This window comes from Gossypium hirsutum, chromosome D02 (assembly GCF_007990345.1).
Source record: "Gossypium hirsutum isolate 1008001.06 chromosome D02, Gossypium_hirsutum_v2.1, whole genome shotgun sequence".
Lineage (NCBI taxonomy): Eukaryota > Viridiplantae > Streptophyta > Magnoliopsida > Malvales > Malvaceae > Gossypium > Gossypium hirsutum.
In genome coordinates, this window is record NC_053438.1 from 56,275,286 (window position 1) to 56,286,090 (window position 10,805).

General features: G+C 33.2%; 2 protein-coding genes across 4 annotated transcripts; one reads left to right on the forward strand and one right to left on the reverse strand.

Annotated features, from left to right (window-relative positions):
- Positions 1-769: 769 nt before the first annotated feature.
- On the forward strand, positions 770-1,894 carry LOC107909854 (uncharacterized). Its single transcript, XM_016837540.2, has 2 exons — positions 770-1,108; positions 1,352-1,894. The coding sequence occupies exons 1-2, from the start codon at positions 986-988 to the stop codon at positions 1,838-1,840; spliced, it is 612 nt and encodes a 203-aa protein (XP_016693029.1). The 5' UTR covers positions 770-985; the 3' UTR covers positions 1,841-1,894.
- A 256-nt stretch (positions 1,895-2,150) lies between these two features.
- Positions 2,151-4,281, reverse strand: LOC107909855 (nuclear transport factor 2A). Of its 3 annotated transcripts, none has more exons than XM_016837541.2 (2): positions 3,668-4,281; positions 2,151-2,486 (listed from the first exon to the last, which is right to left on the reverse strand). In XM_016837541.2, exons 1-2 carry the CDS (start codon positions 3,959-3,961, stop codon positions 2,412-2,414), a joined length of 369 nt encoding a protein of 122 aa, XP_016693030.1. In that variant the 5' UTR covers positions 3,962-4,281; the 3' UTR covers positions 2,151-2,411. The 3 variants fall into 3 exon arrangements, with proteins under 3 accessions (XP_016693030.1, XP_016693031.1, XP_040944778.1); XM_016837542.2 differs by having other exon boundaries at positions 2,151-3,015; positions 3,668-4,272; XM_041088844.1 differs by having other exon boundaries at positions 2,409-3,021; positions 3,668-4,272.
- Between the last annotated feature and the right edge of the window lie 6,524 nt (positions 4,282-10,805).

Genomic DNA, 10,805 nt, shown 5'->3' on the forward strand with positions numbered 1-10,805 from the left:
TTAAAAATTTGAATTTGGCCCAGTTTGTGATATTTATAGCAATAAACTCTAACTGGATACGCACCTATGTTTTCTAATAAGCGAATCCTTGATGGTTCACAGAATTCATGGGTTCTTCACAGAACTTGGCTATATCTCCCTTTTCGACCTCAACCATGAAGTTAACTACTCTGAAAGAAATTTCTTAGACTCTACCATCAAGATCACTCAAAGTCAACTGCGATGCAACCTTTAATAATTCATCCCACAAAACAAGCATTGTTGTTATTGTTAGAGATAGTCAAGGCTTGATAGTTTTGGGAGCCAACGCGCAACTGGTTGCTCATCAACACTTGTGGTTAAAGCCTTTGCTCTAAGGCTAGGTTCTTAACTAATTTTCCTTCACAACTAGCACAATACCATCCTCGAATCCAACAACAAATACTACATTGATGCATTGCTTGGTGAAAATGATACTCCTTGAGAAGTTGCTGCAATTTTTAATGAACTTAACTCCATCATTCCTTCTAATTGTATTGTTCATTTTCTTTTTCTCTTAGGGAAAGCAATAAGGTTGGCAATTGGATTTATTTTTCTCTTAGGGAAAGCAATAAGGCTTGCAACTCGCATAATAAATAATAAGATTCGATTCAGTTCATAAAATTATAATTTATTGAGTTTAAGTTTAAATAAAGTCGAATTAAAATTAATCCAATTTTAATAAAATTAAACCCACTTATCAAATCAAAAACTAGATTTGGAGAAAGAAAAAGGCATAATTGGACTTGGAATGGGTTTTGGATGTGGGTTTCATGAACATTCGCAGAATGGACAGTGGGCCAGACAAGATGACATCATAGCCAAGTGGCCTCAACTTTGTTATAGCTTTAGGGGGTTTAGACATCCATTGCACCTGTTCAACCTCTAAGCGGAAGAAAAATCACTTAACGGCGGCTTTCATCCACCTCCAACAAAGAAAGCAGTGAAATTTCCATGTTGAGAACCAATGGAATCAACTCAAGATATTGAGCTTATCAATCAGGCAATCCAGAAACTCTTAGAAGGTACCACAGTAAAAGCTATCTCTGAAAACGATAATGACCATCTCCTCTCCAGATTGTTCTCTCAGGTATGTACACTACATCAAAAAAAATCCTAATCTTAATCTAAAACCAAATTATTCATTCATTCAGAGCAACTTCATATGAACTAACCAGACCTCGTTTTCAAAACCCCCATTTACGATGCCATTACACTCGCCAACTCCATAGTTCTAATTCCCCCCATCAAAAATGGGTTTTCTTCATCTTGAAGAACTGATTTAAACATCATTGGGATTTATTTTTAATGTTGTCATGCTGTTGTTGAACAGTTAGAATCATTAAAAGAAAATAACACCCTGAAGCAATATGAAGTTGAGGAGTTAAATTTTCCGAGGGCTGAAGATGATAAAGCAGAGGCAAAAAGTGAAAATGGCAGTGGATGTGGGGGAATGGGTGTTGAAGAATTGGTGAAAGAGCTTAAAGCAATAAAGAAGCAGAATACCATAACCCATGGCCTTCTTTCGGTGATGATTGTCGTCACTTTGTTCTGGCAAGTCTCTGAAGCATCACTCCTTCTCCAGGTTAAAAATGGTCTCACTCACCCTTTTAAATCTGTTGGAAGTTGGCTTGTTACACTGCTCAAAGGTCGAGCCAAACCTACACAACAACATTATAATCACCTTGTTGATGCTTCAGCTTCACCTCCCTCTCTTCAACTTCCCGAGTTCCCACATCTGGGATCCAGCGGTAAGGACACTGAGTGGGAGCCATCCAAGGTTTTACCAATCATAGTTTTTGTTTATTCTGTTCAAAAGTGAGTAGCAAAGTATCGAAATAATAATTTTATTTAGGATTCCATCTATTATAATCAATCAATAATCCAAATTCTACTCTCTTTTGCTTTGAATTTTAACTCAGTTTTAAAGATTGTTTTCATTCGGTTTTTCTAATCCAATAATACATCTGTGATTCCAAGATAATCATACGTGCGTGTGTATGTCACAACATTAACCACCCAATGTTTCAAAACCAAGGTCCAGACCCGTGTTATGCGCACGAACAAGGTTCAATCCTTTCAAACGAAAATAATACGAGGAAACAGAAAGAACATTCACAGTGGGCATACAATTGCATATACATATCTTTGATTCATTTGATGGAAAATAAGTAAGTCTCAATCAAAACATCCAATTCACAAGATAGCGTCTTTCACCAACTGAACCAATCAGTCCCTGAAATATGGTGAGATATGGAAACCATAATGGAACACGAAACATAATCAACCCCCAAATAAAACAAAATTCCAAATTTCATTTAAGCCTAAAATAGGCAAAAACGTGTTTTAAATCCTCAGGCATTGTACTCCCATCCCTTGATTAATCATCGTCTTCACGCGTAGTTCAACCTGAATATGTCATTCAACACATAAAAGCTTCCCTGTGGCGTTGGCATCAAATGAAACATCTGATAGCAGAATGCAACATAAAGACAACCTAGGTTAGTAAAGTTGTTAATGAAACTGAACCAAGGCATTGGTGGATGCAATATCTATTAGTTTTCTAAACATAACATTAAAAACATAATGTCTTTGCATTCATAATTTTAGGCAACATAAAACAGTTAACTACTATGTTGCTCAAATTGGGGTGTTAATGTCGATGTCTGAATATTCAATTTCCTAAAGTTATAAAATTTAGAGGATCTTGGAGGCTCATATCCCCATATCTATACCCAAAAATATGTTGAATACAAATGTGTACTTCAAAAAAAATGTAATCTGGGATAAACATTGTTTAACTATCAACATAGATGAAACACATATATAAGTTTGCTCCACGTGAATGAAAGACATAAACCATAAGGAAATCATCAATGTCTCCAGGTGAGGAGGGGGGGTGTGGTAGTGGATTTTCTTTTATATCCAGTAGAGTCGCAAGAAACAACATCAAGGGAGATGGCAGATAATTGTTCAGAGTGAGCACTGAGAGGACCTCTGTCACTTATGCGAAAAGGACAAGTATAAAAATGAAATAAGTACTAGCAAAGGGTGCAATAAACAAAATGAAACAAAAGCAAGCTCTTGAATGCAGAGTCTATAGTACAATTACCTACACAACTACGGCCCACACCACGCTTATAGCAAGAGGAGAGGAATATCCAGGAGCGACAGGGTCCAAATAATTGATGACAAGGAACATGTAAATGTGCAGTTCCAGGTTGCAAAACAAAGTAAAAGTGGAGCAGGTTCTATGGAAAGATGGTGGATCCAAAAACAAATCCACATCTTCCAAAACGTATTATGCACAATGAAATCGGGTTTATAGCCGAAATAACATTTTTTTTACTTTAACCAATCCCATCAATATAGATGCAAAATGAATGAAAAATGTGCAATTCCTGGAACTGTAATCTTAAGCAAATCCGATGAGCATTAAGGCTTAAACATCACAGATAGGACCATTATTAAGATCCCATAGAGAACATTTCGATTACCGCTCCCACTTCAGTCAGATCAAAACACCAACTTAAAAGATCCACTCCACCAATATGAAATGGAATCGTGAAATTAACACAAGGATATAACCGATGAATTCAAGAGTGACACATAAGATCAGCAGTAGATGGCTGAGCTAATAAGAAAATACCTGGCTAAACTTGAGAGCATGCTGCTCGCCAGCGAGTTGGAGGTTACCGCTGACGAATACGAGCATGCCGCCGGAGCCGGAAGGCTGGCAATCGACGGTGGTGATGTTGTGCTTGCACTGCTGGAAAGGAAGGCTGGTGAGCTTAGCCACGATGCTCTGAGAGCCCTGGATCTTTTGACCTTCGAAGGTCAACATGGAACCTTCCTGGTAGAGATTGGCTAAACCGGCCCGGTTGGCATCGAATGTGGAGTAGTAGTGCTCGACGAAGGCCTTGGCTACTGCGTCTGGATCCATCTCACTCTTTTTTTTTTCTTTATATGAAATTGAGTTGTGGCTTCTAAATCACGCCACCAAAGCAGCAGCAGCAGCCAACAGAATGAAGAAGAAGAAGCAGAAGAAGAAAGAGAGGCGACTGGCGAGCCAAGATTTGAGAGAGGGTTTTCCTTTTTTATCTCTCTCTTTTTTTCTTATTTATAATAATAAATAATAATGTGTATTTATAGGAGGATTTATCCAACGGTTCATTTTGAATCATGAAAAAATTAATATCAAAATCAAACAGTGGATGCCTGCCGGAGTGTTTTTCTAAATTTCATTTTTTTCATTTCTTTTATTTATCAGTCACTGTAGAAAGGCCCCTCTCTTATAAACCCTCTTTTCTTTGCGTCAATGTAACGCAGCTAAGCCAAGCAAATTTATTGGTAAATCTTAAGAATAGTCCCTCTACTTATCAATTTGTTTGGATTTAATTCATTACTTTTGTTTGATTGAATCTTTACTTTTTGAATGACTCATTTTCAGTCCATTGGATAACTTTTCTTTCATTAATTCCGTTTAAAATTGAAGTATAATTACCAGTTTAACCTCTAACATTTATAACTTTTGTCAATTTAGCATCTGCTTTTTTTTCCTTTTTACTATCCTGAACCCTTTTTATCTTTTGAGTTTTTATCAAATTGAAAAATTTCCACTACAATTTAACAAAACCATTAGAAATTATACCATATGTACAAGTACATTATAATTTCCGTGCTACTATTTTGTTGTGTATGTCACTCAGCAAGTAATTTAAAATTAAAAAATTTCAAAATATATAAAAATTATAAACATTTTTGTTATACCCCTGCTCTGGTTAGATATGTAACCCCAAGAGAAATGATCTAAGAGGCCCCTACAGATGAACTTCCAGTTAATCACCTCATAATCAACCACTAACATACTTCATGCCACCCATAGGAAAGCCACCCCACCCGCCTCTGACCGCTTGTTCATTATACTTAGTCCATCGATCGCGTCGTACACCTATATAAGCTTGAAAATTGAATTTATACTTAAGAATAAAGCCCATTTAAAAAATAAATTAGGCTTCGGGTAAAGTTTTTTCAGCCCAAGCCTAGCCTGATTTTATTAACCTAAATATTTTACCCTGTTCCCAGCAGACCAAGTTCCTCATATTCCTTTTTCCCTTCCCAATCCCTAATTCCCTTTCCGATCTCTATTTCCCCTTCCCTAATCTTTAATGACTAAATTTATTTTTTGCTTCATACTTCTTCGCCACTGCTGCTTCCTGCTTCATTTGTCACCACTACTTCTTCCTGCTTCCTAGTTTTCTTTTCTTTTATTTTCAAGTTGAGAGGAAAAAGAAAAAAAAAAAGGGAACCTGATCGAAGGTTGAGAAGTTATCAACAATAAACCCATACTTCTGCTTTGTAGATTGTTTTCTTTATAGTTGGGAAGGCTTATTATGACTAGTACTATCATTAATCGAAGCAGTGCTTCCCTCTCCGAAAGTAGAAACTTGTAACGGTGCGGCGGCCATGGATGGTCTGTTTAGAAAGAAAATCACCCATCTCAATTTCTTTTTCGTCGTCTTCTTTTCTTTGATAAAATTAGTTTATTTATATCATATTATTCTAAACAAGCATAATAAAGAAAAATAGTAAACGTTTTAAGGGGTTTTGTGAAGCAAGAATATATATACACATTGGCTTACCTCATTTCATCAAAGCTTGAGTTTCATATATATATAATCAGGGCCGAGTTTTAACAAAAATTTAATCTTATTTTTTGGGTCGAGCAAGGCCCAAGCTTACCAATCGAGCCTTAGATTTTGATTGGGCTCGGTCAGAACCCGACCCGACTCTACCTATGGACACCTCTACTGTTTGCCCTCCTATCAAGCCACCCACTAATAATAGGTTCTCCATCATGCCACCTACTATTAGCGACACATTCTTACCCCCAAGAGGGGACCACTAAAGGACTAATGAAAAAACTTAGTATTACCTCCGTAAATAGAATGTTAGAGTATGTCTACACAAAATTACACTTAACAATAACCAACATATAACAGACCTGCCACTTGACTGACCACACGAGCAGACCACCGCTCGTGCTATTGATGAAACATACAATACAAAAGGGATCTTATTCCCACTTTTACTCCCTTAAGCAATATACTCTAGTCTCCTTTCTCCTTTCTCCTCCTCTTTCTCATCTTCCTTAAATACTCTGACTCTCTGCCTATAACAAGGGAATTGATCTCTTTGTCACCATTATCTTCTCCTTTTTTATCCTTCCTTGTTAAGCATCAGTATCAACAATTTTCAAGAATTCTAAAAAATTAAAAATTCTTTAAAATTAAAAATTAGAAAAAAAATATAAAAAGCTCGTAAAAATGATCCCTCTCTTTTACAAATTGCTCTTTTCAACCATTTTTATAACTTTTTTTCTCTTTAACTCCATTAAAAAATATGATGTAACTTTTTGTATTTTACTTGCTATTGCATATGCAGGGACAGTGCCAAGGGTGAGCGACCTACCCCCCAGAAAAGCAAATTATGTCCTTGAAATTTTTAAAATTTTAAGTTATTTTAATAGTAAAAATATACTTTGAATCTTCAAAAATGATAAATTTTAATTTAATTCCTTTAAAATTCTAAACTAACAAGTATATTTAAAGAAAAATTGTACTTTAATATTTTATAATTTTATAATTTAATTTTTAGCCTCGAATTTGTACTTGTGAGCCTAGTCATTTGATTAAAAAAAGTAAAATTTATTAAAAAGTAAAATCCCACTTAATGGTTGAGTTTTACTTAGTTTCTTTGTAGGATTAATAATGATTGCTTTGGGTTGATTATAAAGGTTTAGGGTTTGCTTTCTTTTTCCTTTTTCAATCGCTTGATTTCAACTGAAGTCATTTTTCAGATTGATGTCTTCTTTTATTTTAGTAAAAGTTTTTGGTTCATTTTTCTTTTTCTAATACACTTTGGTTCTTGTTCATCAAATTATACGAAACATACATATGTCAATGCGTATCGTTAGGTGACAATCACATAAGGGAATGTCAAATACAAAGAGCCATCATCGTTTCAAAATGGGGTTAACAAAAAAAGAGCAATTCAAACAATAGACGGGCCAAATTTTATGTTCATAAATTCTGGAAACTTTTATACATGCTCTTATTTTTAAATATTTTTTAAATTTTAAATTATTGATTAACATCACATATAACATAAAACATAGTTCCACATCAACTATAAAATGCATGTAGATCATCGTGTTAGTTGCCATGTCAACATCTAGTGCAATTTCTAATAATTTTGTCAAATTAACTTTTCTAATTTGACAAAAATAAAAGATTGAGGGCCAACTAAAGTGGGAAAAGCAATTCGGCCAAATTTGACTAAAACTATAAAGATTGAGAGCAAAATTTATGATTATGTTTAACTTTTAAATGGATTTAACAAAAAAAAAGTTATGAAAAGAATTGCAAATGAGCAATTTAAAAAACATAAAAGAACCGGTATTTTTTTTTTTGAAACAATGAATACTTGAACCCAAATTATTCTTTAAGAAGGTGAATATCTAATAAATAGATCACAACTTGAGGTATAACAAAAATACAACAATTAAATACACATAAATCGATAGGTATAGGCAAAGGGAAACAGAAGATGAATATACCTAAGATATATGTGCCATAGTTGAAAGGTCCTAAAAAGTTTGATAATTCTCCAAAAGCTCTTGATAAGGTCCATTTCAAAGCATCAATATCCCTATATACCGCATTAATTCCCATTAAAGAGGGAATGGACTAGTCAGTCCGCATATAGTGCTCGAAAACCACAATAGGTAAACAAAGGTAAAGCACTTCTCTCGGCAGAGCCAAATAAAAGGGATGTATTAAGCTCACCTCTCTCAACCCATCTTCCTACAACTATAATCCATATTAATGGGCCACTTACCTTAGGCATGCGAGAAACCCAACCATTTTGCTTCTTTAAAAGATCAAATAGGTAATGACTATCCCCTTAACACATTTCCTTCCTCGTTCAGGAAACCAAAGATTCATCAAGTTGACCATGAAGCACACAATGAGATCCTATCAACCCTTGATCCTAGTTAAGCCAATCACAATCCTCAAATATCTTAAATTGATAACACTAATAGCCAGATCAACCAAGCCTTGTTATCTCCAAATCGGAAACGCAATTGCATGGAAAAACAAAGGGTCAAAAGCCTGGTCAAAATAAAATATGATGTCAAATTCAAGAAAGAAAAAAAGAGAGAAGAATAGGGTAGAGTAGTTCTTCCAAATTGAATCAAACTATCTTTTCTTCTTAATGCATTTGTAACAGTCTGTTTTTAAGGTTAATCGGAACAGTGGTTTCAGAACTACAAATCTGAAGTCAAAATATTTATTTTATTATTTTATTATGGTTTATAGCATGATAGAATTATTGTGTCAAAATTTTCGCACAGAAATTTTACCGTTTAAAGGCTTAATTCGGTAAAAAGGACTAAATCGTGTAAGGCGTAAAAGTTGAATTCTATAAGCTAAAAGCATTAGATAGTTATGAAATTTCAAAGTTGAGGGTTTTATGTGGTAATTAATCCATTGGAATTATGAATGGACAAATATGTTGTAACAACCCGATTTTGACCCTAATCGGACAAAGTGGTTTCGGGACCACAAATCCTAGTTAGAAAAATATTTTAAAATTATTTATGGTATTTAAAGTATGTTAATTACTATGTGTGAAAATTTCGTATAAAATTTTGATCGTTTGAGTGTTCAATTTGATAAAAAAGGGGCTTAATCGCGTAAAATGAAAACTTAGGGGTTTAATTTAAAAGTATCTATTAGTTGATGTCTTTTTAAATGGGAGGTTTAAAAGTGAAATTTAACCACTATATAGATAGTGGACGGTTGAAAACAAGACTAGCCTTAGTGTTTTAATATTATATATTAGATAAGTAAGGTTAATTAAGTAAATAAACATATATTATAATATATGATAATTAAATTAAACAAAAATCCTTATGCTATCATCTTCCTCAAAATCGAAAGTGAGAAAATAAAAACAAAGAAACATCCAAGCTAGGGTTCGGCCATTAGGAAGTTTAAATTAAGGTTCGTTTTTGTTCAATTTTTGATAATTTTTACGTTTTTGATATCGTTGCTTTGTGTACTACAAGACCCATGCTTTAATTTTTGAATTTGGTGTTGATTTTGAGATATTCCATTGATGAATGCTTGAGCTTTGTGATAGTTGATGATGAAATATGAAAGATATGTGAAAAATTAACATGTTTTGTCTTTGAATTTTTGGTGAAATTGAGTAATTAGGGCTAAATTGTGAAATTAAATTTTTGAGGGACTAAAATGTGAAATAAATGAAATGTGTGGACTTGTATGAGCACTAGGTACATTCGGCCCTTGTATAGTATGGACAAATTTTGTGTATTTTGTGTTTTATGCAATAGGGGCTAAATTGCAAAAGTGTAAATGTCAAGGGAAAAATAGTAATTTACCCATTTATGTGTTTTTGAACTAAATTGAATGTAATAATATTTAAACTAGCTCATTTTGAATATATTTAGATCAAGAACCAAAGAAATCGGAGTTGGATCGGGGAAAAGCTAAAGTCGTCGATTAATCGTCCGGTTTCAATTTTACACTGTCCGAGGTAAGTCTATTAGCAAATTCATGTTATCAAATCAATATATATATGTATATCTATTTTATAATTAATGAGCTATAACTAAAAGTATAAAATTTGATTTTAGTTGATGTGTTAATCTTATATATATAAGATGTTCGAATAGGTGTATATATAAAAGTATAAATTTTTGGATTTAATTAAAAGTTTGGATGTTATATTTGTGTATATATAATGTACGAATATATATGAGTAATATATATATATAAATTCTTGAACTTAATTGCAGCATGAATGTTATATAAGTTCATAAAAGGTTCGAATACATTAAGGTATATACATGTATAATTTTTGGTTTTTAATCAAAGGTATATATATATAAAATCTATTTGTATATATATGTGGATCGAATAAGCATGTATATACATGTATGATTCCTTATATGGAGTTGAGTATGAGATTAGGGATGTATATATTAGTATTGAATATGTATGAGTATACAAGTATAAGTTCATGTTTTGATTATAAGTATGTAATTATATATGTATATGATAGACTCGAATATATATATAAATATACATGTATAAATTCTTTTATTGAAATTAGATATGAATTTATATATGTATATGTGAGTTTCGAATGTGTATGGTTATACATGTATAAGTTTTATATTGAATCAAAGAAATGAAATTATTAGCTTAGATTATTTTAATATCTTCGAATGTAGGATATGTTTTCTTTGGATTAAATTTGATGCCATGAAATGTATATATATTTAAGTAATTCGCAGGTTAAATGTACATTAATTAAGGTATGTTATAAGAAAATAGTACAATACTAGTAGTAGGATCTAAAGTATAAAGTTATATATATAAGTATTCAGTTCGATCATTGAGTTATCGAGATGGATTTTGAGATTGAACTTTATATACCAAGGTGGTTCAAAGATATAAGTTATAAATTTTTTTTAGTTGAATTATGATGTATGGATTTCATATACGTAAATAGTTCGGATATGGTTACAACTTATTTAAATTGAGGTTTTCAAGCTTAGTGCCTAGCAGGCTAAGTGCCGGTGATCTGAATCAGGCTATAAGCCTAGCAGGCTAAGTGCTAGTGAACTGAATCAGGTTAAAAGCCTAGCAGGCTAAGTGCCGATGATCTGAATCAGGCTATAAGCCTAGCAGGCT

Coding starts and splice junctions, on each gene's coding strand:
- LOC107909854 (XM_016837540.2), top strand. CDS start 986: ATGGAATCAACTCAAGATATTGAGCTTATCAATCAGGCAATCCAGAAA. Junction 1,109..1,351: donor TCTCCAGATTGTTCTCTCAG/GTATGTACACTA, acceptor GTTGTTGAACAG/TTAGAATCATTAAAAGAAAA.
- LOC107909855 (XM_016837541.2), bottom strand. CDS start 3,961: ATGGATCCAGACGCAGTAGCCAAGGCCTTCGTCGAGCACTACTACTCC. Junction 2,487..3,667: donor ATGCTCTCAAGTTTAGCCAG/GTATTTTCTTAT, acceptor TTCTGCTATCAG/ATGTTTCATTTGATGCCAAC.